The sequence below is a fragment of the Scyliorhinus torazame genome, chromosome 4, assembly GCF_047496885.1.
Source record: "Scyliorhinus torazame isolate Kashiwa2021f chromosome 4, sScyTor2.1, whole genome shotgun sequence".
Lineage (NCBI taxonomy): Eukaryota > Metazoa > Chordata > Chondrichthyes > Carcharhiniformes > Scyliorhinidae > Scyliorhinus > Scyliorhinus torazame.
This window is the reverse complement of record NC_092710.1, coordinates 118,891,448-118,919,091: the sequence shown is the minus strand read 5'-3', so window position 1 is coordinate 118,919,091 and position 27,644 is coordinate 118,891,448. Positions and strand designations below refer to the sequence as shown.

Genomic DNA, 27,644 nt, shown 5'->3' with positions numbered 1-27,644 from the left:
CATTGAATCTGGTCTTGATCTGGGTGCTTCAAAGAGCCTGCACGTAATTTGCTGACACTGCGTGAAGCAATCACAAAAGTGATTCCGGACTGAGGACTTTCTAATTTCCCTTTCACCCCAAAGCTGCACTGGAGTTTAGGATTGTTTTTAACAAGCCATATTTATGACATGGTGTTTGTTTAAACATGATTGGTCTTATTCCTAGTAAGAAGTTCTTACAATACCAGGTTACAATCCAACAGGTTTGTTTCGAATCACTAGCTTTCGGAGCACTGCTCCTTCCTCAGGTGAATGAAGAAGTAGGTTCCAGAAACATATATATAGACAAAGTCAAAGATGCAGGACGATACTTTGAATGCGAGCCTTTGCAGGTAATTTCCGTACACATGAGTACAGCCTCAACCGGGACCTTGGATTCATGTCACATTACATTCACCCCCCACCATCTGGCCTGGCATTGCAAAATCCTACCAACTGTCCTGGCTTGAGACAGTTCACACCTCTTTAACCTGGGATTATCCCTCTCTCTGAATCTGTAAAGACTTAATTTCCTGCAACGGCTCACATTCAAAGTATCGTCTTGCATCTTTGACTTTGTCTATATATATTAAACCTGAGGCATGCATCCTCGTGTAATATTTAAATACACCCCCCGCACCGCAGGAGTGGCCTAACCATCCTGCCCGGGCATCAGTCCTATTTTTGATTGCCTGACCATCCTGCCCGGGCGTCAGTCCTATTTTTGATTGCCTGACCATCCTGCCCGGGCGTCAGTCCTATTTTTGATTGCCTGACCATCCTGCCCGGGCATCAGTCCTATTTTTGATTGCCTGACCATCCCCGCAGCAGCATCAGACCTGCATCTGTTAAAGCCAAAGCATTTGCAACTTTTAACATTTTGAGATCTCTCCCAACTCCAACCCACCATTTTTGGTTTTAAAGTTACCCCCCCACTCAAGATGCTGATTTTATTGTTGTTAACACTCTTACGTTTGAACCTCACTTCCTTTCCCTTTCAGGCGAAACACTTTGGGACATATTAACATATACCTGATCCATTTCATTTCCTGATTAATTTGTTAAATATTTAAACATACCTGCAGTAAATCGAAAATGCGTGCATTTCTGTTATTTCGACCAGATGATATCTTCTTACTTAAGTATTTTCTGAGCAACGTAACATTAAAACAGGTTATAAATAGTTTCCCAATCTCTTTAATACTAAATCTTGCTTTGTGTGTTTCTTTTAATTTGGAAAGGGGAAGAGTTCAAAGCATCTTCCAATCTAAATTTTGTGAGGGTGGCACGGTGGCACAGTGGTTAGCATTGTTGCCTCACAGCGCCAGGGACCCGGGTTCAATTCCAGCCCTGGGTCACTGTGCGGAGTTTGCACTTTTTCCCCGTGTCTGTGTGGGTTTCCTCCGTACTCCGGTTTCCTCTCACAGTCCAAGATATGCAGATGAGGTGGATTGGCCGTGCTAAATTGCCCTTGGTGTCCAGGAATGTGCACATTAGGTAGAGTTATGGGTATTGGGCGGAGTGGGCCTAGGTAGGGTGTTTTTTCAGAGGATCAGTGCAGACTTGATGGGCCAAATGGCCTCCTTCTGCACTGTAAGGATTTTATGAAGCAACTATTGCCCCCAAAGTTTCTGAGGGTCATTTATGGTGTTTTTTCCTGGGGGTTTCACACTGGCTCTGACAGCGAGTTCCCCAGAGCTGTCTAACAAAACATAGTCACTTTTTTGGGCCCTGGGGAGTTTCTCACCGGTTTAGCCCACACTCAAAATTATTTTCATCTCTGGGGAGCTGGACTTGCTGGCCAGACCGGCCTCTCCGAGATCGGGGCGCTATTTTGAAAGGGTGCCTCGATCTCAAAGTGAACTTTACAGCCCCCACTAATTGGCAATGTCACCCCACACCCACATGGGCATTACCCCCCCCCCCCCCAAACCACCAAGTGAGGACACCTCGCTAAGGGGGGCCTCCCTCTTTAGGCGCCCCTTACATGCTCCCCCATCCCCCTTTCATTGGCATGGTCCCCCCTTAGTCCCCGAGCCTTGGCAGTGCTACCAGGGCAGCCTTGTACTGCTACCCTGGCAGTGACCCTGCCATCTTGACAGTGCCAGGTTGCCCACATTCCAGGGAGGGAGCCAGGGGGCCACACTGCACAATCCCCAGTCATGCAGGGGCCTCCGATGGCCTCCCAGACCCCCGGGTGCCGTTCCGCCAGGTCCACGTTTGTTTGGACCAGTACCGAACTGCACCTGGCTGGCGACTTCCTGGGGAGGCCGTTTAATCGCAGGCAAGTAGTCCTTAATAGGTTTAAGGCCTACTTGTGCAAGTGGGCCTTGGCTCCACCCATTGTGGGCAGGTTCCTAATCCCGACACCTCACGGGACTTGGGTAAAACCCGCAAAGCATTGTGGCTGCTGGGAAACGTGTGGGTTGGTTCACCCAGCATCTACCAGCTGCGCTTCCATTTGAGAGTGATGCGGCGGGTAGATCTTGCCCGTTAACTCTGTTTCTCTCACTCTCCTTAGATGCTGCCAGACCCACTCAGTATTTCCAGCAAATAATGCGGCTGTCAGGACTGTCCGTCCGACAGCATGTTTCCTCAAATCGACCATCCGACAGTTCTCTGGGCACTTAGTAACTGTGCTAAGACTGGCTAAATGAATTTATATGGGATCCTGGCCACCAACAGATAGCGGGGTCTTTCAGACACTCAGTCCAGACTGGATTTCAATCCAGTGTCCAACTTTGTCAGGTTCTCAGTTTTTAATGCTGGGCATTGTATTCGTGATTCACATTAGTTTTTATGTTTTGCTCAGTTTAACCAGGCCTTAATAGAATTTTAGTCTGGATATATCTAGCAATGTTACATTGGAATCGGAGGTGGCGGCAAAGGATTCATTCACTTGTAAATAGCTGGTGAAATTTCTGGGATCATGTGTTGTAGTGCATTAGTTCCCCAGCAGGTGGCATTTTCTTCAAACCTCATGAGTTTCAACTGCATTCAGTTTTCGAGAGGCAACTATACAGATGTATTATATGCCAGGCAACTTTGGCAAAGAGGCTGGTCTTTATGTCAGTCTGGGTAGTGAGTGTGGACTGACTTTTCCATAGAGAATGGACACTGAGAGCACAGACTGCTAGTTAGAAATCAAAGGGAGGAATACCCTTTCCTATTGGCTCAAGGGCATTGGATTAATCTATACATGATGACGAGTCAGTCTTCCTGGACGTTGCTGCAGGCATTCCTCGGGATAGTGTCCTAGGCCCAACCACCTTCAGCCACTTCAGCAATCACCTCGATCATGAGGTGAGATGTTCACGATGACTACAGTGTTCAGTCCTATTTGTGACTCTGCAGAAACTGAAGCATGCCCCTTCCATATGCAGCAAGACCTGGACAAATTCAGGATTGTGATGATAAGTGACAAGTAACATTTGTGCCACACAAGTGCCAGGCAATGACCATCTCTAAAAGAGAATCTAAACGCCACCCTTTGACACTCAACACCATTACCATTGCTGAATCCCCCCTCCCCCCACAATATCCTGGGGGTCACCTTTGACCAGAAATTTAACTGCGCCAGCCATATAAATGCTGAGGCTACAGGGGCAGGTCCGAGGCTAGGCGAGTAACTCACCTCTTGACTTCCTAAAGCCTTTTCACTATCTTCAAGGTACATGTCAGGAATATGATGGAATACTTTCCACCTGTCTGGATGAATGTGGCTCCAACAACTCTGAAGAAGGTTTACACCATCCGTGACAAAGCTGCCTGCCTGATCTTAAACATTCACTCCCTCCGCCACCATCTACAGGCTGCACTGTAGCAACTCATCAAGTTTTCTTCAACACCTTCCAAACCTAATATTAATATTCCAATATTATTATTATTATTACCTGTGAGTTCTACTGCCGAGAAGAACAAGGGCAGTAGGTGCAGAAACACCACCCCCTGCAAGTGTCTGTCAAGTCACGCATCATCCTGACTTGGAACTATATCACTGTTCCTTCAATGTCACTTGGTCACGATCCTGGTTATCCCTCCTTTAACAGCATGGTGTAAACGCCTACTCCAAAATGACTGCAACAGTTCAAGAAGACAGCGCACCAACTAACTCCTTGGACAACTGGGGATGGGTAATACTTACTGGCCTTGCCAGCAATACCCACATCCCATGAACAAATATAAAAGGAATTGGCACAACGAAACAAGTCTATACTTGTGTTCTGGTGAAGTGTCATTATACAGAGAAGACTGAGTGCATCTTGTATGCAGGTTTTAATTTTAAAGTTAGACTTTCTATTTCCAAAATAAATTTCTATATTCACTTTTATCATAGAAACTGCACTACAAATGTATTACTGCAATCCTGTCACCACTGCCAGGAAGGTTTACTTATAGCACGACCAGTTTATATGGACAATTCCCATCAGAAATGTGGAGACTAGAATGTAGGAAGTTGGCCGGAAGTGTATTCAAGTCTTCTGTTCCGTGAATGTGGTATGTTAACCTGTAATCCTGTGCTCAAATGTGCAGTGATTGCATTGCTATATCTCACCATGGACATCATTGCACATCAGATACTGAGTTTTGATATTTGTAACGATCCTCACTTTTCTTGCAAAAACGGACAGTTCTCTCTCAAAGCAATATATGTTATCATGGTACCCAATGATCTTCAGGCTTTAGTGGATGAGCTCTTTGAAAACGACATTGTCATTCTATCTGTGATTGCTTCCATAATTCTTTTAATTCATTTATGGAATAGGGGCATTGCTGGCAAGGCCAACATTCATTGCCCATCCCTAGTGGTGAGCTGCCCCTAAAAGCACTGCAGTCCCTGAAGCATAGGGACACCCACCGTTCTGTCGGAGGGGGTTCCAGTGTTCAATAGAATACTCGGTGTTTAAAGCTGCATGCCACATGCTTTCAAGGTGCTGGATAGATTCTGGCTAACTGTATATCAGAGGCAGCTCCTCATTGTCTGAAGGCTTGTGTGACAGAAATAAATAATTTTTACTTGAGTAATTTGAGCAGAGAATAGATTATGTTGAACAATCTTGTCACGTTGCCTCTAACAGGTGCTGGATGAAGCAGATCGAATGTTGGATATGGGATTTGAACCACAGATTATGAAGATTCTTTTGGACATACGACCTGATAGACAAACCCTTATGACCAGGTAGAAAAGGGTAAACTGACTTCTCCCTTTTTCTGATCGTGTAGCTCTTTCAATAGACCACGATATCAGAGAGGTGGTAAATACATGCAGGCTAGCCAGCGACACCCACATCCTGTAAAAAAAAAAAAAAAAAAAAATTTTAAGTTAGGTGTGGAACTGTACCCCAACATTGAGCACTATAGATTCAATGCTTTTATGGAAAATGTAAAGCAGGTTGGCATGAAGAAAGAGAATGCTTTAGCAATATATACATAAATATGCTTGTGCATTGTGCTGGAATCAGCCTGTTTTTTTCATCATTGCAGCACTTAGCATATAACTTTATGTAATTGCAAAGCTACAGACACCACTGTGTTGTTAACCCTTTCTCCTCTGCAGTGCAACATGGCCTGATGGCGTTCGGAGATTAGCAAAATCATATCTGAAGAATCCGATGATGGTTTATGTAGGAACTCTGGATTTGGCAGTGAGTACAGGAAAATAAGTACTTTTGTTTGCAATCTGTTAAAACACTTTCAGAAGGTTACTGTAATTTACATTGTGTATCAAAACAGTAAAAGCACGCTCTACTTATAAAAAGAGAATTCTGGTGGTTTTGTTTTGTTAAAGTAGGCTAGGTGAAGTAGGATGTACTGCAGGTAACATACTGCATTAACACTGCAATGAAGTGACTGTGAAAAGCCCCTAGTCGCCACATTCCGCCGCCTGTTCGGATACACAGAGGGTGAATTCAGAAAGTCCAAATTACCTAACAGCACGTCTTTCGGGACTTGTGGGAGGAAACCGGAGCACCCGGAGGAAACCCACGCAGACACAGGGAGAACGTGCAGACTCCACACACACATAGACCCAAGCTGGGAATCGAACCTGGGACCCTGGAGCGGTGAAGCAACAGTGCTACCCACTGTGCTACCGTGTCCTGACCCTTGAGTTCTACATAAAGCTCCACTAACCATTATCGAGTGCAGCTGGCATTACCAGAGGTTAAAATGTTTAAAGAGCTGCTCTGGCCGGTGTTTTTTTAAACTGGCAGCAATTAGCATGAAATCTATAGTGTGGAGCAAGTACAGGCCTTTTGCCAAACAATTTCAGCCATCAGCACAAGCCCGGCAATTGAGGGAGTTGTAGGGTTACATGATGAGAACAAGTGAGACAGACGAGATTTGTATTTCCTTGACTTTAGAAGATTGACGGTGATCTATTGAGGTGCTAAAGGAATTCAGTAAGATAGAGAGAAAATATTTCCACTGGCGGGGTGGAGTCCTGGATAAAGGGGCATAATCTTAAAATTAGAGCTGGAAGTTGAGGGGTGATTTCAGGAAGCATTTCTTCATACAATTTGCATTAGAAATCTGAAACTCTCTCCTCCAAATTGTGAGTTTCAGGAGCTGTTTTTACTGTTCCTGTATTAGATGTGTGTAATCGTACATCTGTTGGGATGGCACAGTCGTTAGCACTGCTGCCTCACAGAGCCAGGGACCCGGGTTCAATTCAACCTCTGGTGACTGTCCTGTGTGCAGTTTGCACATTTTCCCCCTGTCTGTGTGGGTTTCCTCCGGGTGCTCTGGTTGCCTCCCACAGTCCAAAGATGTGCAGATTAGGTGGATTGGTCATGTTAAATTGCCTCCGTGTCCAACAGTTAGGTGGGGTTATGGAGTTGCGGGGATAAGGTGGAGGAGTGGGCTTGGGTGGAGACTCGATGGGCTGAATCGCCTCCTTCTGCACTGCAAGGATTGTATAATCTGGTTTGAGCTGGAGGTCAATACTGATGCCCAATAGAAGCCCAGGAATTAAACTGAATAGTGAGGGGTCGATATATATTGGCAAAAGTGTAAATTCAACTATCCTGGTAGGAGACATGGTGAAATGACTTGCCATGGAGATAGTGTTAGTTTTTCGACTTGTGTTTTCTTCCCATTGGGAGAGTAGCTTCACCAAATCTACCTAATGTTGCCAAATGCATAGCGTATGTGTGTTATAATTATATCACCACACTGAACATATTTATCCAACTGACAAAAGTAGATGAGTGCTTATATTGTAAGAAATAAATAATCATGTTTCTCTTAGGCAGTGGAGACAGTGGAACAAAATGTACTAGTTATCCCTGAAGAAGAGAAAAGAAGCTACACACTTCACTTCATTGAATCCATGAACCCCATGGACAAAGTCATCATCTTTGTGGGAAGAAAGCTTACGTACGTTCAGTGTTAGCAGGGCAGGACTTGTGGTGCTCTGCTTTTCCTCCATTCTCCTTTGTTTATTGAAACGTTAGAAAATTCCAGATTTGGGGCGCTAGCTGCTGTCAAATGAGCTGTTTTGGTTGCTCTAGCTTAGACTGACTTGGTATATTTCATCAGGATATTTTACTGCTCCTGCAGGAAACAGTACCTGAACCGCTGTCATGCAATAGTCCAGCTCTGGATGTGGCAGCAATTGAGTGTCAGATTACAGAACGAAAGAAGGACTTGTGTTTATATAGCACCTTTCATGACCTCAGGATGTTCAAAAGCACTTCACAGCCAATGAAGTACTTTTGAATCGTGCACACCATTGTAGTGTAGGAAAAGCAGCAGCTAATTTGGACACAAGGCCCACAACATTAATATGATAATGTCCAGGTTTGTTTAGTCACCTTGATTGAGGAATAAATATTGACCAGAAAACAAGGAAAATTCACCTCATTACAATGGGGCTGGGAAGAAATGAATTGTCTGGTTTTCCATATATTTAGATTCCTTTTCTGGTTGACACCTGATTGCTCCCTTTTTTTGGAGCACTTTGTTGACTTAGTAGTATAGGTGTTGGGATAATATCAGAGAGTTTGGACTTGCTGGCTGCAGCCGGGAGCAGTGATAGCATCAGGTGCATTTCATGCCGAGGAGGCCATCACAATGTAGTAGCCACTACCCCAAAACAAATTAGGGTTTTTCTTCAAATCGCTTTAGATTTAATTAAAATGTAACTTTCAAATGGGAATTAGATTGCGCACTTGGAAATAAAAAATTGTAATTCGGCCAATGGGCCAACCAAGGGAGAGTGGTCCAAATGGCAGTCCCATGCATGCTGTTAAGATTAAAAATTGTATTTCTGGCCACCTGATTTAGACTTTGACTACAGAGAATTTTCCAATGATAAAGATGCAGCTCAAAGGAGAATTCTTTCAAATATAAACAAGAATTGATACTGATTGAGTTGTAATTCATTGCGAATCACAGGCTTGTCTCTGTATAAAAATGCCCTCAACACAGTGGAGGAATGTTCCATTGATGCTTTACATTAAGTCTAAGCACAAAAACAGCCCCACATTCAACATGCCTATGCCAGTGCTTATCCTCCACCCCTGGACCTCTCCGCACGTTTTCGTCAAACACCATCAGAATTAATTTCTCGCTGCCCATGTTGCCTTTCATTGTCTATTAACATCAGAGTTGGTCCCCTCCCACATAAAACGTCCTGATTCTTTACCCCATTTATCAACTTGAACTCAGCCTTGTTTCTGGTCTTGCGATTGCATTATGTAGGAAAGTTTTAATTCACAATAATTGTAGCATGTGGGCATTTTAGATTCTGAGCGGTGATTCTGAGCGTAAACCAGTAATTCATCAGGAGTTCTATGTATGGAAGGTTTGATTCCTGGCTTGGGTCACTGTGCGGAGTTTGCACGTTCTCCTCGTGTCTGTGGGTTTCCTCCGGGTGCTCCGGTTTCCTCCCGCAGTCCAAAGATGTGCAGGTTAGGTGGATTGGCCCTGATAAATTGTCTTTGGTGTCCAAAAAGGTTAAGTGGGGTTACTGGGTTACGGGGATAGGATGGAGGCCAGGGCTTAAGTAGGGTGCTCTTTCCAAGGGCCAGTTCAGACTCGATGGGCCGAATGGCCTCCTTCTGCACTGTAAATTCTATGATTCTATGATAGAGGATGAAAAGTTAAAAGGCACTTCAACCTGTCCTTTTCAATGTTAAATTCAATCCTTACATTTGGCTTAATAGTAAAATGCCCATTTTCCTGGTCAATGTGCTGTGCCTCGGTGATGCCATTCTCAAACTCGGGGTCACATTTCACATGAATGCTGATTGTTAGAGGTGAAAATATTCACACACACGCCTTTTTGAGTGAGTAAAGAAGCAGTTTATTATATCAGATCTGGGAGAAAGGCCTGTGGCTCCGCAGCAGCACTCTTTCTCACTTGAGGTAAGGTTTGCACGGGGTTAATATACAGATTCGAAAGCGAAATCAGTTTGTAATCTCATTTACATACAGCCAATCACCTTTATTCGCGTCACAATTCATTCCATGCAACTAATTAATCCTTCCTTATCTCAGTCCATGCTGTAAATGGTTTATTAGTTTGTAATCTACAGCCTTTTCCTGTTGTTGCTAATTCTTCGGCTTGTAGCTAGCCGGGCAGACACAGCTATCTTAAGGCATTCAGACCTTGGGCAAAGTTTGTTAATAGTCCACTGTCTTTGAGCATGCACCTGGCGATGAGACATTTGTTTTGCACACAGGGCTGCTATTCCAGTAGCAGACACACAAAGTACATCGGACCGCAGGGTTAGATATAATTTGCAACATAGTTAAGAATTAGTTATATATTGTAAAAAGCTGAATTTTCCCACATGAATGTCCCACAATCATATAATGTGAGAGACAAAATTTTCCCACCAACACTGATAATGCCCAGTTCTATTTCACTGCTGCCTCCCTGATCCCCTCCACTCCCTTTGTGTTGCCAATCTGCTTATCGCATTTTGAGTTTTGGATGAACTATTCTTTCCTCCAGCTAAATATTGAGAAGAACAATGACATTATCTTCAACCCTATCACATTCTCCGTTCCTTCTTCACCAATCCCCTCTCTCGGGTTGAACCAGGCTGTTTGCAACCTCACTGGCCTAGTTGATGCTGAGTTAAGCTCCTGACCCCAAATCCTTTCCCATTGCTAAGAACACTTAATTCCACCTCTGTAACATTGTCTGTGTCCACCCCTGCTTGAGTTCATCTGCTACCGAAAATTTCATCCATATTTTTGTCAATTTGACTATTCCAATGCTGTTTTGGCTAGCCTGTTATCTTCCAACTTCTATAAACTTCCAAAACTCTGCTGTCCATTTCCTAACTCACACCAAGTCCAGCTCACCCATCACTCCACAAACAGTCACTGTCTGGCAATGTCTTCAATTTAATATACTCACTCTTGTCTTCCAAACCTTCCAAGTGATCGCCCTATCTCTGTAACCTCTTCTACGAACAACCACCTCCACACCCGAAAAATAACTTTTGGTTTCTTTTAATTATGCGTCCCCTATCCCTTCAGATCACCATCAGCAACAATGTCATTAGCTGTTGAAGCCTTAAAGACTGAAATTGTGTCCCAAAATCTCTCCGCCTCTCTATTTCTCTGCTCCTTTAAGACACCCCTTGAAGCAGTTCTCCCGAAACATTTTACTTATGTGGCACCATTACACTCTGTGTGACCCCCCAGAGTCATAATTTGGGCCGAGGTGGGGTGGGGGGCTTCAGTTGTTGATCAGGAGTGGATGGGGTTGGGAATGCAGCTTTGGTTCTTGACCTGGGTGGTAGGGGGGAAAACAGGAGTTGAGAGACGGGGGGGCTGCTGTTGATGAAATGACGAGGCAATACACTGGGAGAGCAGTCAAGCTGTCAGAAATCAGTCTGAGCTCCATGTCAGCCATTGCAACCTCCGCGCTCACGATCCCAAAATCTCATTGTGACCCACAATTTGGGAAGCCCCCCTTAAAACCTATGTCTGAGCATGTTGTTGGCGACTTTTCCCAATATCTCTGACTGTCTATTTTAAAAATATGGTTCTACTTCTGTGCAGCATCTTGGGACTTTCCTCTATGTTGGAAAGATATGGCATGATATGAATGGTAATTCTTGTAGAGCAGGTTATACGACATGGTCATGTTTCGTAGGAAATACTGGAAGAAATTATCCAAAAATGTTTCATTTCTGCTGAATCGAAACCCAAGTGGTCAAATTACTCAGCGTGTGGCATTATATTATTCAAGTTTTTTTTGGTGAGATTGCCTCGTCTACAAGAAATCTCTATCAGGAAGAGTAGCCAGTTGGTTCCGGAAACCTGAACAGGTTCTTTGTGGCTTTGTAACCAGCAGGCAGAATTTGTCATTCAGTCTGAGTCTGCAGCAATCCACTGCTCATTAACCCCCTTGTTCCTGATTTTTATTTCAAACATGACAGGAGAGCGTGCTTTAATCTTCTGAAAACTCCATCAAAACAAATTTTGGAAACCCTTAATCTGAATGCCCTTCTAAAGTATGACTAGAAGAATGTGTAGAAACAATAAGGAAAGCAAGTATAAATTTGTCCTAAACGTAGTATTTCAATATGTGGAAGATGACGAGGGAGCTGATACGCTCTGCATAAGATAGTAAATCTCTGCAGCGAGTACTTGTCAGTCTTTGACAGCTGTCTCCTCCTCTCTCTCTCTCTCTCTCTTCCCCCCCCCCCCCCCCCCCCCAACCAAACCAACACCACTTTTGAGGTGTCAGAAGGGGCTGAAGGCCACTGGTCAAAGAGGTGGCGTCCTTTTTTTTTCAATTTGGAAGTTTTCGCCTGGTGACTAACAATATCGTTTGGGCCTGATTCTAGAGCTGATGATTTGTCGAGTGACTTCAGTCTACAGGGGATCCCAGTCCAGTCTCTTCATGGTGATCGGGAACAGTGTGATCGAGAACAGGCTCTGGAAGATTTTAAGGAAGGTAACTGAAAGGGAAATGTCTAACCACTGAACATTGAGTTAAGGAAGTTTTGCATCAATTAAACATTTTCTGCACCACTTAAAAATTTGGGCCATTGTTGACTCTTCGAGTACTTGGCAACTTTTAGTTATTTCTAGTTCTATATTTGATACTCACTTCCCCCGATGCATCTTGTGACATGTTTGACTATTGCCTTTGTTCCTAAGGAACAAGGAGTTCCTGTCAATTGTGCAATGTTGCATAACAAGTGAACATGGTCTTTCCCTCTGTCGCGCTTAGCAGTGCCTCCCTCAGTAATCTTGGTCCACCCACCAGGTGAAAATATGAATCAACGGGTTTAGTGGGAGGAACATTTGAGAAGGTGATTAAGAGTTGGCAAGTCTGGCTGGATGTGTTCCTGGAAGTTTCATCACATGACTTCCCGCCTCGGACCGCCCCAGGCAGTCAAAACAGCTGGGGTTTTTTTTACCTTGAATATTTTGTGACTAATACATGAAAGTGTTCAAAGAAAACGATGCACACAATTAATTTCGTGATCCTGTGATTATTTTTCTGGTTTGTAACTGTCACAGAGCAACATGCTTTTTAGACTATGGACCAAACAAACATTTGCGGCACTGGTCTGCTGGAGACTTCAGGTCAACGGTTGACATCCCACCTGAAGGTGTAGTCTAAGAGATAGACTTCAAGATTGTGCAGCATGAGAATTCCATAAAGCAGGGAGGAAGCTATTTTGGAAGTGGTTGCTGGAATATATAGGAGTAGTCCATTGAGCCTACTCCATCTTCCAGTTAGGTCATGGCTGATCATCTCCCTTTGGGCACCAGCACTTCCCACATTAACTGTTTAAGAAGTTTATGGTTTTTCGACCAAAATGAATAATTTCACACTTATTCACATTATATTCCATCTACCATGTTCTAGCCCATTTACTTAGCCTGTCCAAGTCCTGTTGAAACCTCCCTGCATCCTCCTCACAACTTGTATTGCTGCCCAGTTTGGTGTCACCAGCAAATTTGGAAATATTACAATTGGTCCCCACACCCAAGTTATTTATATGGATTTTGGACCAAGCATTGATTTTCACATTATCCCACTAGTAACAGTCTGCCATCCTGAGAATGATCCATTTATTACTACTCTCTGCTTTCATTCTATTAACCAATTATGAATCCATACTACTGTATTTCCCCCAATCGCTTGTGCTCAAATTTTATTGACTAACCTCACGTGGGACCTTATCAAAAGCCTAGGATATTGCCTAGAATAAAGCACAGACAACATAAAGCGTAGAACATTGTAGGGGCAACTGGAGGAACTTAAACCTCAGGATGAGAATGTGGCAGAAGCTCGTGTCCATAGTTTAAGAACATGAGAAATAGAAGCAGGAGTGACCCATATCTCCAAAACTCTCTCAGTTTTAGCTTTGAATGAGCTCAATGCCCAAGCATCCCACAGCCCACTTGAGTGAACAAATTCTGCCTCATTATGTTCTAGTTCTGAGCTGTCCAGTCCATCCACAAAAAAAAACTGATCTTCTGTACGTCCTGAATTAAAACCAGACAGTCCGAAATCTGAATCTACACCGAGGAAGATCAGGAAGACTTTGTAAACCAATCAGTAGACTTTATAGATAAGATTTAAAGAAAAAAAGTCAGCAGTCAGCTTCTATTTTGCAAAGTGTACATATTCTCAAAGATGTTTTCTGTTTTTGACGTTTTATAGTTCACTAAATAGTTTATCAAAGAGTTTTTTTATAAAAGGGGGAGCAATGTAATGTGTTTCTATGTTATGAGCAGCATACCCATTATGTGATGATGTCTTTAAACATGCGATTTAGACTTCTGGGTTTCTGTCCCTATTAACAAATTTTTCCCAATATATAACAGACCTGGAAATCGCTGGTTGTGAGGGTGGTGCAAATGGAGATTATTAGTAATTTTGAAGGGAAGTTGAATGGGCAACTGAGGGAAATAAACCTGTACGGCTAAGGGATACAGGTTGGGGGGCGGTGCACTGACTAGATTGCTCTACGGAGAGCAGGCATGGACTCGATAGGCGAAATGGCCTCCTCCTGTGCTGACTCTCAGCATCTATACCATGCCAAGACCCCTCAGAATTTTATATGTTTTGATGAGATCACCGCTCATTCTTCTAAATTCTAATACACTGTATGATTTTAAAGCGGTTGATTTTTAATAGTTACAGCCTTCATGACAAGCTTCTCAGAAACTGTGCGTCTCCGGCCCTGCCAGAAGCAATTTGCCAAATTGTTGATTGCTGACAGACATTATGGGTAAACTTTTATTTGAATGTGTTTCCTTGGACAGGTGAGGTGCCCAATCACCTGGGCAGAAAGAAGACCCCTACTCATGGTACTCTTTGAAAAGGGCAGCACGGTGTCGCAATGGGATCCGGGTCCCAGGTCACTGTCCGTGTGGAGTTTGCACATTCTTCCCGTGTCTGCTTGGGTCTCACCCCCATAACCCAAAGATGTGCAGGGTAGGTGAATTGGTCACGCTAAATTGCCCCTTAATTGGAAAAAAAATGGTACTCTTTGAAAGTAGTGACGAGCTGCCATAATCTCCTCATGCTGTTGATCGGCACCTTGGGTCCCAACTTCACACAAGTGAGATATATCTTAAAGGCATCTGCCCCTCTTAAAGGGGAGGTGCAATTTGGCTGTGGACATCTACTTCAAAGAATTGCAGACAATGGTAAGCACAGGAGAGGCTGCCAGGAGTGTAAAACTGCATGCAGAACAGAGAAACCTGGGGATGGGGGTTGCACACAGATCTTTGAAAGTGACTCCCTAGTCCTAGATTTCCCATCCAGTGGGAATGGTTCCCCTCTCTCTACCCTATCTGTTCCCCCTGTTATCTTGAAAACTTCAATTAATCTTCTAAACTCCAGAAAATACAACTCTGATTTGTGTAACTAAAACCGAAAATGCTGGAAATATATAGCAGGTCTGACAGCATCTGTGGAGAGAGAAATAGAGTTAACATTCCAGGTTTTTTGACCTTTTCATCTGATTATTTTTAAATTCAGCTTTCAACATTGCAATATTTTGCTTTTGTCCTAGTTTGTGTAATATTTCCTCACTTTGCATCCAGCTGTCATTCTGATAAATCAATGCTGTACTCCCTCAAAGGCCAAGACCAAACTGCATTCTCCTGTTCCATTTTTAGCTATCCAGTTGTAGCCAGAGAATCACCTGTAATGGCTTCTCTTCCCATCCCAGCACTATTAACTCCATCAACCGCCCCCACTATTTTTCATCTACCTGCTGCCTATCAGATACATCATCCAAAAACACATCAGATTCCATATGTACATTGAGAACACCCAGGCCCCTCCACTGCCTCTAAATTGTCAACATCGAATACTGGTCAAGCAGAAATTTTCTCCACCTAAATATGGGAAGATAAGCTAGTGTCTTCATCCCCCACCACAAACGTTATCCATAGCTACTGACCTCATCCCTCTTCCTGATTTTTTGAGGCTGAACCTGACATTTTGCAACTTTCCGTCCTACTTGGCCCTCAGATGAGCTTCCGACCCCATATTTCACCATCACCAACTACTTCCACTTTCTTAGTATTATTATTGTTATATCAAAACTTGACATCTCTCCTAACATGAGTCGTAAGCTAGTTGGCCCTAGCAGCCTGCCTGCCACCCGTTAGACTGGGAGTTACAGGTGGAGTACTGATGACTAGGGTGGAATAAAAGCAGCGCGAATACTGCCAGGAATGCTGGCCCAGACCAGCATGTGTCACTGCCTGTCACCACACTCAAATTGCACTTTGATTAACTGGACGTCCTTCCTCTTGAGAAACCGTATGCACTGGGGCTATGTGTAAGCAGTCCATGGTGCCTGCTCCTGTGGGAATCCAGGCAAATCCCAGTGTTCCTCCAACCTCGTAAACCTGATGAGGAAGATGCTGAACTGGTGCCACCTCCTAAATAGTGCATCATTGAGCTATCAGATTATCATGTGCACAGGAAAATAGCTGATGCCCAGGCAAGCAGTATATCAAAGTGTTTAAGCTTGTATACTATACACTTTCACTCTGCCTCTCAGTTTAATATCTCATCCAAAAGAAGATGATGCATTTGCCAAAATGTTGACGATCTGTTCTAAACTTCAGACTATAATTAATAAATGAGCCCGGGGGGGGGGGGGGGGGGGGAGTTGTCGGTATGAGCTGTGGGGGGTGCTAGGTTAATATGAAAATGCAGAATATATGTTGCTGGGGGATCTGACGATAAATGCAAACCTCTGTGCTCTCCAGGGAGAGTTCGGATTCTTATTGCAACTGATCTTGCTTCGCGTGGACTTGATGTACACGATATCACACATGTGTTTAACTTCGACTTTCCTCGCAACATAGAAGAGTATGTGCACAGAATCGGGCGGACTGGCAGAGCAGGGTAAGTACAGACTCTGACATAGAGTCTCTGCCTCTACCTCTCTCTCTTTCTTTTTCTTTCTGTCTTTGACTTTGTGTCCTGTCAATGTGTCTGGTTGCTCTCTTAATCACACACTCTGTACCTTGGGAATGCTGCCCTGTCAGGTGCCACGTTTTTGATGAAACATCAGGCCGAGGCCCCACCTCTCAGGTGGATGTAAAAGATCCCATGGCACTTTTTTGATAAAAAGCAGGGGAATTATCCCTGTTGCTGAGCTAATATTTATCCTTCAATCAAAATCACAACAGCTTAACTGGTCATTATCACTTTAATGTTGTTTGGAATAATTGGCAGCTTGGGGGATCAGTGATCACACTTCTGAAGTACTTCATTGGTTGTAAAGAACTTTGGGTTGTAAAAGAGCTGTTATAAGACCATAAGACATAGGAGCAGAATTAGGCCACTTGGCCCATCAAGTCTGCTCCGCCATTCAATCATGGCTGATATTTTCTCATCCCCATTCTCCTGCCTTCTCCCCATAACCCCTGATCCCCTTATTAATCAAGAACCTATCTATCTCTGTCTTAAAGACACTCAGTGAATTGGCCTCCACAGCCTTCTGCGACAAAGAGTTCCACAGATTCACCACCCTCTGGCTGAAGAAATTCCTCCTCATCTCTGTTTTAAAGGATCGTCCCTTTAATCTGAGATGGTGTCCTACAAGTGGAAACATCCTCTCCACCCGTCCACTCTATCCAGGCCTCGCAGTATCTTGTACATTTCAATAAGATCCCCTCTCATCCTTCTAAACTCCAACGAGTACAGACCCAGAGTCCTCAAACGTTCCTCATACGGCAAGTTCTTTATTCCAGGGATCATTCTTGTGAACCTTCTCTGGACCCTTTCCAAGGCCAGCACATCCTTCCTTAGATATGGGGCCCAAAACTGCTCACAACATTCCAAATGGGGTCTGACCAGAGCCTTATATAGCCTCAGAAGTACATCCCTGGTCTTGTATTCTAGCCCTCTTGACATGAATGCTAACATTGCATTTGCCTTCTTAACTGCCGACTGAACCTGCACATTAACCTTAAGAGAATCGTGAACAAGGACTCCCAAGTCCCTTTGTGCTTCTGCTTTCCAAAGCATTTCCCCATTTAGAAAATAGTCTTTGCCTAGATTCCTCCTTCCAAAGTGCATAACCTCACACTTTTCCACATTATATTTCATTTGCCACTTCATTGCCCACTCTCCTAGCTTGTCCAAGTCCTTCTGCAGCCCCCTTGCTTCCTCAATACTACCTGTCCCTCTACAGATCTTTGTATCATCTGCAAACTTAGCAACAGTGCCTTCAGTTCCTTCCTCCAGATCATTAATGTATATTGTGAAAAGTTGTGGTCCCAGCACCGACCCCTGAGTCGCACCACTAGTCACCTGCTGCCATCCTGAAAAAGACCCCTTTATCCCCACTCTTTGCCTTCTGCCAGTCAGCCAATCCTCTACCCATGCCAGGGTCTTAAACGCCATGGACGTTTAACGTATTTAACAGTCTCTTTTGCGGAGAGGTTATGAGAGGTGCTATATAAGTGCAAGTTTTCTCACACTTGCACTCTGTCTCTCAGTTTAACAAAAGAAGATGATGCATTTGCCAGAATGTTGACGATCTGTCCTCTGGATTGCCATTCAAGTTTTTCAATATCATTGACTGATAAAAACACAGGCTAGGGTAATGCTTGGACACAGGTATGACAACCCAGGCAAAGGTACCTTTGGCAACGATACCTCAGTTATACCCTTCATCTTTTCTTGGATATCAGCAATGTACCGTAATGTATACCATGTAATAACCAGTTAACAGTTCAAATTACAGACTTTGTCTTTTTCCATTTTGAAATGGCTTCAATACCTCAATTTATCTAGGTCTCCAATTATAGATAAGATAGAAAAAAACTTCACTGATCGCAACATGGCCTTCACTGAACTTCCAGTTAACTGTCTCATCACAAGAAACAAAGCATGGCTGCACAGCCCACTTTCCGAAATATTGCTATTGATGCTTTGCCTTCTAATGATGTGATATTTTGGGGGAAATAATTCTCCAAAGGTGATGTCAATAAATCCCTGAGAATTCAGCTCATTACATTATCTCTTTGCTTTGTTTGATTGCTATCTGTGGCCACTCGGGGCTTAATGGTGCTGGGAACAATATGCCAGTATTTAGAGCTCTGTCCCCCTGGGCTGATGCCCGGCAGCACATTCCTGACATATACCAGACTCACAGCCACATTGAACTGTATCTGCCACATACCTACTCTGAAATCCTTCCGCGTTTGCACACACTTGGTGAGATCTGAAAATTTAGGCACTTTGGAAATTGCTGATTTTCAAAGAAAGCAATGAGCAACACCCAATCTCTGAGAATTTCCCAACTATCTCCCATTCTCTGCTCATTCTCCTTAATTCTGCCATCATTCATGCTTTTAATTGAATACCCAGTCATAAAGCCATGTTGTGGATTCCCAGTGCGTCAGAATGGAGGAGAGTTTGTGTAGGGGTTCAGGATTGAAGGCGCCGCTCCCGATAGCCCCGGGGAAATACTCGGAGGCAGTTTCGCCAGCACTTCAGGTTGGGGGCAGGGTCACGGAAAATGCCGATTCGGAGGAAGCACAGATTTGAGCCAGGGAAGTGGGACGGGAATTTTCGGGGATGGGGGGGGGGGGAAAGGGAGGTAGGGCACTAAAAGATTTGTTTCTTGGGGGTCGGTTTGCAGAATTGACGGAGCTGGGAGTGAAGTAAGGGATGGACGCACGTGAAACTTGACCCGGACTCTCAGGAGGCCATATTCGGGGTGTCGGACCAGCTGGGGTTGGAAACGGGCGCAGAGACAGATGTAGCCTTCGCCTCGTTGATCGCCCGAAGGTGGATCCTGATGGGATGGAGGTCAACCTCTCCACGCTGTGCCCTGGCGTGGTGGGGGGACCTGCTGGAATTCTTAACTCTTGAGAAGGTGAAGTTTGAACTGAGGGGAAGGATGGAGAGGTTCTACAATTCATGGGCATTATTCATTATGCACTTTCAAGAATTGGATGATACCGAACATTAGGGGGGGGGGGGGGGGAGATGACTGTGTATGTTGATGGTGACTATGGGTGATTCCTGATTCCTTTTTTAAATTTGATGTTTGTGTTGTCATGCGGACTGTTGTTTTGGGGTTGGTGGGAGGATGGGATCGTTGTTAATAAGGGGATTGACATTGTATTCGTTACCGTTTATTGTTTGTTGGCAGGTGTAAATTTTGAAGAAAATGTGAAAAAGAATAAAAATATATATATATTTTAAATAAAGCCATGTTGGCTGCCTATTATCCATGGGTGCTCCCAGAGTCAATGTAAGACACTTGGATTTAGAACTAAACTGACTTTCTTCACTTTTAGTGATTGTTCATAGATTTATAAGATATAGGAGCAGAATTAGGTCATTCGGCCCATCGAGTCTGCTCCGCCATTCTATCATGGCTGATATGTTCCTCATCTGCTACCGACAATGTTACAGGCCAAGAGCTAGACTGCAAAATCAGCCAGAGCATCGCCTCCCTAAAACACATGACCTCGGAGCGAGTGTAGGCAATTTAGCCTCCCGAGCCCAATGTGATCATGGCTGATCCCATCCTAGTCTCAACTTCACCGTCCTGCCCGTTCTCTTTTTTCTTGAAAAATAATTTTTATGAAGGTTTTCATAAAATATCAATAACAAAATGAAAAAGGAACCCAACAGGGTTAAGTACAAAACAGTCTAGAAAAGCAACCCTCCATATCCCCCTCCCCCCTGTACATAAATAATAAATTAACATTAACACCCCGACTTAACACAACAGGTATATACACCCCCTCAACCCCTCCAGTGTAAATAACAAAAACAATAATAAAGTAATCCCCCCCCCCCTCCCCTGAGTTGCTGCTGCCATTGACCAATGTCTATCGTTTTGCCAGGGGGGTCTAAGAACGGTTGCCACCGCCTAAAAAAACCCTTGTACCGATCCTCTCAAGGCGAATTTCACCCTCTCCAACTTAATAACCCCCGCCATATCGTTGATCATGTGTGCCCTGTGCAGCACCTTAAACTGTATGAGGCTGAGCCTCGCGCACGATGAGGAAGTGTTCACCCTCCCTAGGGCATCGGCCCACTTCCCTTCCTCAATCTCCTCTCCCAACTCCTCCTCCCACTTACCTTTCACCTCCACCACCGAGGCCTCCTCCTCCTCCTGCATCACCTGGTAAGTTTCCGAGATTGAGATCTTCCCCACTCCCACCCACCCCCCCGAGAGCACCGTGTCCTGTACTGTGTGTGGCAGCAGCCGAGGGAATTCTACCACCTGCCGCCTGGCAAACGCCCTTACCTGTAAGTGCCTGAAGGTGTTCCCCGGGGGGAGCCTGTACTTCTCCTCCGGCTCGCGAACCTCCCGTCGTCCTGCCCGTTCTCCATAACCCTCCAACCCATTACCAATTTAAAAATCTGTCTAACTCCTCCTTAAATATACTCACTGTCCCAGCATCCACACATTCTGGGGTAGTGAATTCCATAGATATACAACCCTTTGGGAGAAGTAGTTTTTCCTGTTTTAAATTTGCTGCTTATTCTAAGATTATGACCTCTCGTTTTAGAATGCCCCACAAGAGGCAGCATCAGCTCCACGTCTACTTTATCCATACCTTCTAGCATCTTTTATACCTCAATTAGATCTCCCCTCATTCTTCTAAACTCTAGAGAGTATAGGCCTAAACTGTTCAATCTCTCCTCATTCAACATAGCTGGAATCTCTGGAATCAATCTAGTGAACCTCCCCTGAACTGCCTCCAATGCCACTACATCTTTCCTTAAATAAGGGGATTGGGCTGGTAACGGTCAAGTTGTAACTTCCTTGGAAATGTTGTGCAATTTGCTCTCTCATGGAACATAGAACATTACAGCGCAGTACAGGCCCTTCGGCCCTCGATGTTGCGCCGAACTGTGAAACCACTCTAAAGCCCATCTACACTATTCCCTTATCGTCCATATGTCTATCCAATGACCATTTGAATGCCCTTAATGTTGGCGAGTCCACTACTGTTGCAGACAGGGCATTCCACGCCCTTACTACTCTCTGAGTAAAGAACCAACCTCTGACATCTGTCCTATATCTATCTCCCCTCAATTTAAAGCTATGTCCCCTCGTGCTAGACATCGCCATCCGAGGAAAAAGGCTCTCACTGTCCACCCTATCCAATCCTCTGATCATCTTGTGTGCCTCAATTAAGTCACCTCTTAACCTTCTTCTCTATAACGAAAACAGCCTCAAATCCCTCAGCCTTTCCTCATAAGATCTTCCCTCCATACCAGGAAACGTTCTGGTAAATCTCCTCTGCACCTTTTCCAATTCTTCCACATCCTTCCTATAATGCGGCGACCAGAATTGCACGCAATACTCCAAGTGCCGCCGCACCAGAGTTTTATACAGCTGCAACATGACCTAATGGCTCCGAAACTCAATCCCTCTACCAATAAAAGCTAACACATCGTATGCCTTCTTAACAACCCTCTCAACCTGGGTGGCAACTTTCAGGGATCTATGTACATGGACACCGAGATCTCTCTGCTCATCCACACTGCCAAGAATCTTACCATTAGCGCAGTACTCTGTCTTCCTGTCATTCCTTCCAAAATGAATCACCTCACACTTTTCTGCATTAAACTCCATTTGCCGCCTCTCAGCCCAGTGCTGCAGCTTATCTATGTCCCTCTGTAACTTGTAACATCCTTCCGCACTGTCCACAACTCCACCGACTTTAGTGTCATCTGCAAATTTACTCACCCATCCTTCTACGCCCTCCTCCAGGTCATTTATAAAAATGACAAACAGCAGTGGCCCCTAAACAGATCCTTGTGGTACACCACTAATAACTGGACTCCAGTCTGAACATTTCCCATCAACCACCACCCTTTGTCTTCTTCCAGCTAGCCAATTTCTGATCCAAACTGCTAAATCACCCTGAATCCCATGCCTCTGTATTTTCTGCAGTAGCCTACCGTGGGGAACCTCATCAAACGCTTTACTGAAATCCATATACACCACATCAACTGCTTTACCCTCATCCACCTGTTTGGTCACCTTCTCAAAGAACTCAATAAGGTTTATGAGGCACAACCTACCCTTCACAAAACCATGTTGACTATCTCTAATCAAATTATTCCTTTCCAGATGATTATACATCCTATCTCTTATAAACCTTTCCAAGATTTTGCCCACAACAGAAGTAAGGTTCACTGGTCTATAGTTACCGGGGTTGTCTCTACTCCCCTTCTTGAACAAGGGGACAACATTTGCTATCCTCCAGTCTTCTGGCACTATTCCTGTAGACAAAGATGACTTAAAGATCAAAGCCAAAGGCTCAGCAATCTCCTCCCTAGCTTCCCAGAGAATCCTAGGATAAATCCCATCCGGCCCAGGGGACTTATCTATTTTCACATTTTCCAGAATTGCTAACACCTCCTCCTTATGAACCTCAAGCCCTTCTAGTCTAGTAGCCTGAATCTCAGTATTCTCCTCGTCATCATTGTCTTTTTCCTGTGTGAATACTAACAAAAAATATTCATTTAACACCGCTCCCATCTCCCCGGACTCCAAGCACAACTTCCCACTACTGTCCTTGACTGGCCCTACTCTTACCCTCGTCATTCGTTTATTCCTGACATATCTATAGAAAGCTTTAGGGTTATCCTTGATCCTACCTGCCAAAGACTTCTCATGTCCCCTCCTGGCTCTTCTTAGCTCTCTCTTTAGGTCCTTCCTAGCTAACTTGTAACTCTCGAGCGCCCTAACAACCTTCATGTCTCATCTTTACATAAGCCGCCTCCTTCCTCTTGACAAGTGTTTCGACTGCTTTAGTAAACCAGGGTTCCCTTGCTCGACCACTTCCTCCCTGCCTGACAGGTACATACTTATCAAGGACACGCAGTAGCTGTTCCTTGAACAAGCTCCACATTTCCATTGTGCCCATCCCCTGCTGTTTTCCTCTCCATCCAATGCATCCTAAGTCTTGCCTCATCGCATCATAATTGCCTTTCCCCCAGATATAACTCTTGCCTTGCGGTATATATCTATCCCTTTCCATCACTAAAGTAAACTTAATCGAATTGTGGTCACTATCACCAAAGTGCTCACCTACCTCCAAATCTAACACCTGTCCTGGTTCATTACCCAGTACCAAATCCAATATGGCCTGCCTCGTTGGCCTATCTACATACTGTGTCAGGAAACCCTCCTGCACACATTGGACAAAAACAGAACCATCTCTCGTTATTTATTGCAGTGACCCAGGGCACTGTGGATTTGTTTTTCTTTTAAACATGCTGTGTTCTCTTTCAGTCGCATGGGATCAGCAATAACCCTCATCACAAGGAGTGACTGGCGATTTGCTGCAGAGTTGATTGCAATTCTGGAACGAGCATGTCAAGTACGTTTCTATAGCTCTAGTGGCATTGTGTGTCAGGAATTCACCAATTCAGTTAGCTCCACTCTAACACCTCAACTGAAAGCAGGTGAACATGTAGGCTGACTGAAAGGTCAGGGCTAAATTGTTCCCTAACTGTAATAGCGTAAAAATTAAAAGGGAGACTTTTGCTTTGGGGTTCCTGGGAGAGTTAGATAGCATCTCCTGTACCCCAGCCTCTGAAAAAGAACCAGCGGAAAAACTGTGTAATTCCCCAGAAACAGCGGTGTTCAGTCAAAATGATCTGAATTGAATGGATCTGGTGTCCCTGGATGTTCTTGTACTCAAACACAAAGGTCCAAGCTGCTTGAGACAAGGCTGAGGAATGACCTAATAGAGGTCTTTTAAGTTATGAAAATGCTTGATGGACTATATTTCGAGAGAAGATGTTTCCACCTTTGGGAATCCAAAACTAAGGGCTACAAATATGAGGCTCACCGATACGGCAAGGAATTTGGGAGAAGGGCAGCACGGTGGTGCAGTGGTTAGCACTGTAGTCTCACGGCGCCGAGGTCCCAGGTTCGATCCCGGCTCTGGGTCACTGTCCGTGTGGAGTTTGCACATTCTCCCCGTGTTTGCGTGGGTTTTGCCCCCACAACACAAAGATGTGCAAGCTAGGTGGATTGGCCACGCTAAATTGCCCCTTAATTGGAAAAATGCATTGGGTACTCTAAATTTATTTTTAAAAAAGGATTTCAGGAGAAACGTCTGTACAGCGAGCGGTTAGAATGTGGAACTGGTTGTCACAGAGAGTGGTTGAAGTGAATAGCATAGGTTTACCGAACTTCCCCCTAAATCTATGAGGGCGAAAAGGAATAGAAAGATATATTGATGGGTTTAAATGAAGCAAAGTGAGAGGAACCTTGTGTGGAACATGAACCAGTTGTGTCGCACATTCTATGTAATGTCATTTCCACCTGCAGTCTGTGTTGGCAGGGAGTGAGGTAGTTATATTGCTGGACCTTTCTAATCAAACTTGGTCATGTGACGTGGTCTTCATGTGATGTGGTCTCTCCCATGTGTAGCCGGTTCCTGAAGAGCTTCTGCAAATGGCAAAACGGTATGAGCAAAACAAAATGAAGAAGGAGCATGAACGGGAGCTCGCAGCCTCCTATGGCGAAGGCCGCAGAGGTCGTGGGCAAGGCAGAAGAGGCTGGAACAAAGTAAGTTCTAAAAACTTTCTCTCAATTGAATCTCTTCGATATTAGATTATAGCTATGGCAGATCATAAATCTGTAATTTACTTGATTAAATGCCTAATGCGCTATGCTGGTCTTCTGCAACTGACAGTACTGAATCTGATGGTGAAATTTATATTTCTTGAGAGGAAAGCAAGAGATAAACTAAACTGTACTAAACGTACACGGGTATGATTTAAAGTTCAAACCATCCTTGCAGAGAAAAACTGGCAGCGAAATTGACAGCAGTGGAAAACAAGGATTGATTTTTGTATTCCGAATTATTTACACCTTTGTCAAACTTGGCTTTAGCCCTGACTTAAAAATAAAGTGTTGATGAAATATTGCTGCTGCTGACAGTGCTGAATTAAATGTTATGCTTCTTCTCCAGGTTTTTAGTATGTTTAATACAATAACCCATGCTATCATTCTCACAGCTTTGAGGGCTTATATTAATGGTGTTGGGACCATGACTAGTTTGGGCTGCTCCCCAGAGTGAAGTTATTCACACAGTTACTGACAGGCTGCCATGAACAGAACTGAGATGTTGGGTTGGAGTTATTCTTCACGTTTATGTTCATCAATCTCCTGAGAAAACTGTGAAGTAACATTGTTGTCCTCCCAGATCTATTTGTTACAAATACGAAGATGGAACTAGCACCAAAGAACTAGTATCCCACCCCAAAGAAATGGATTTTAAAAATATCAATTTATAAATTGATCTAGCAATGCATTGGGCACAGGAATGTGTGGTTCCGCATGATCAGGCAAACTTGCAGCCCTTCGTTCTGCAGCATACCATCAGTGCGGCCATCAGCTTGCATTGGGACTCTGATCACGGAAAAAATGTTAGATGGTAAATGTCCTTGAAATTGTGGTGGCACAGTGGTTAGCACTGCTGCCTACAGTGCTGAGGACCTGGGTTCGAATCGCGGCCCTGGGCCACTGTCCATGTGGAGTTTGCACATTCTCCCTGTGTCTATGTGGGTTTCACCCCCACAACCCAACTCTGTGCAGGCTAGGTGGATTGGCCACGCTAAATTGTCCCTTAGTTGGAAAAAAAAAATGATTGGGTACTCTTTTAAAAGAAAAAGGATTGTTTTCTTCACGGAGCCGGGGACCCGGGTTCGATCTCGGCCCTGGGTCACTGTCCATGCTGAATTTTGCACATTCTCCCCATGTGTGCATGTGTCTCACCCACAACCCTAAGATGTGCCGGGTCGGTGGATTGGTCACACAAAATTGCCACTTAATTGGATTTAAAAAAAAAAGATTGTTTTCATTCAAAAACATCTCGAATAGCTCACAAATGTTTAAAATTACGGGGTTGAACTAAAGGAGTTTTAGTTGTTTTAAATGTTGCGGACGAACAATTGACTAATTTGGGCATTTGTACCTTTGCAGAGAAACTGAAGCAATGAGCCCCACACTACTTGCTGTCTTTTCTGGAAACGGAGAAAACAAACCTGAATTGTACAGCGCAGCAAAGTGCAAGTTACTGCACAGACACTATTCCGACGCACATGAACATTGCACTTTCCTGTATCCTTCACTTTTTGGAAAGCTGGAAAAAATGTTTTTTGAACAATTGCTTTTTTCTTTTATGTAATCTGAATGTTATTTTCTACTGTGGCTGTCCTTTTCTGGAAGAAATGAAGATGGTTCCATTCAGTAGCTGGAGCAGCAGCAACACGTGCTGTTCCTGGATGTTGATGTTTAACTTTATGCATATTTCTGTATTTTATTGGAAGATGAATAAACAAGCAGCCAGTTCCAATTTTAAATGTCCCTGACTATATATGTGCCTCCCCTGAGGCTCCTGACCAGTATGGAGGGTCACCCGGTGTTCAGTGCTCCCATGGCAAAATGCCTATCCAATTCATTTTAAACAAGCGTTTTTTTTTATTACAGCACACTTTATGGAAGTGGTAGGAAAATGTGTTACTGTTCACTGTGACTTTAGTTTGTACTTTTTGGGGCTCTGGGTAAATCCAATTATTGTCAAATGCTAAGGTGTGTAGGCGATGCTCACCCTTGGTACTGTAGTTAAGTGTCAGGCTTTATTTATTGGATCTGGTTTTGCATTGGGGACTGAACCCACAGTCTCCAGACTTGGCTGAGCATGCTACCATTAGGCCATACTGTCCCTTCAGTAGTTCACTTACTTAGCCTGAGTTCAAATCTCGGAGATCACACACCACGAGCCAGAAATTTACCATTAAATGTGAGTAAAACTCTTACAGATTTCAGTGAAGGAGTAAATACTAGAATTTCACCGAAAGCTTTCTGGTACATTATCCTATATTCTTATATCAAGTAAACACCACACAGCTTTCTGATTGTTGAACTCTGTTCTAAATATTTAGCTAACTTCCCCCTTATCTATCTGTTATATTGAACATAGTCTAAGAATTACTGCTGCTGCATCCAGCATTGAGGGAGGGGAACTGAAACTTTAAAATTGCAACATGTGCAGAATGCCACATCTGTGCATGTCAATATCTGGATTCCTGACCCTGGCTTAAATTCAGCTTTATTGGATAAAGAGAAGTGTTCAATCGATAAGAGAGAAAAATCCACATC

At 44.0% G+C, this 27,644-nt stretch overlaps 1 protein-coding gene across 1 annotated transcript in view; it reads left to right on the top strand.

Annotated features, from left to right (window-relative positions):
- Positions 1–26,845, top strand: part of ddx43 (DEAD (Asp-Glu-Ala-Asp) box polypeptide 43) — a 76,036-nt gene extending 49,191 nt beyond the window's left edge. Inside the window, exons 10-17 of the mRNA XM_072498562.1 lie at positions 5,097–5,197; positions 5,576–5,663; positions 7,268–7,395; positions 11,832–11,941; positions 16,240–16,378; positions 23,760–23,847; positions 24,909–25,046; positions 26,466–26,845. Coding sequence (XP_072354663.1) covers positions 5,097–5,197; positions 5,576–5,663; positions 7,268–7,395; positions 11,832–11,941; positions 16,240–16,378; positions 23,760–23,847; positions 24,909–25,046; positions 26,466–26,474 — 801 coding nt within the window. The 3' untranslated portion in view covers positions 26,475–26,845. The remainder of the gene's footprint in view (positions 1–5,096; positions 5,198–5,575; positions 5,664–7,267; positions 7,396–11,831; positions 11,942–16,239; positions 16,379–23,759; positions 23,848–24,908; positions 25,047–26,465) is intronic.
- Positions 26,846–27,644: the final 799 nt, after the last annotated feature.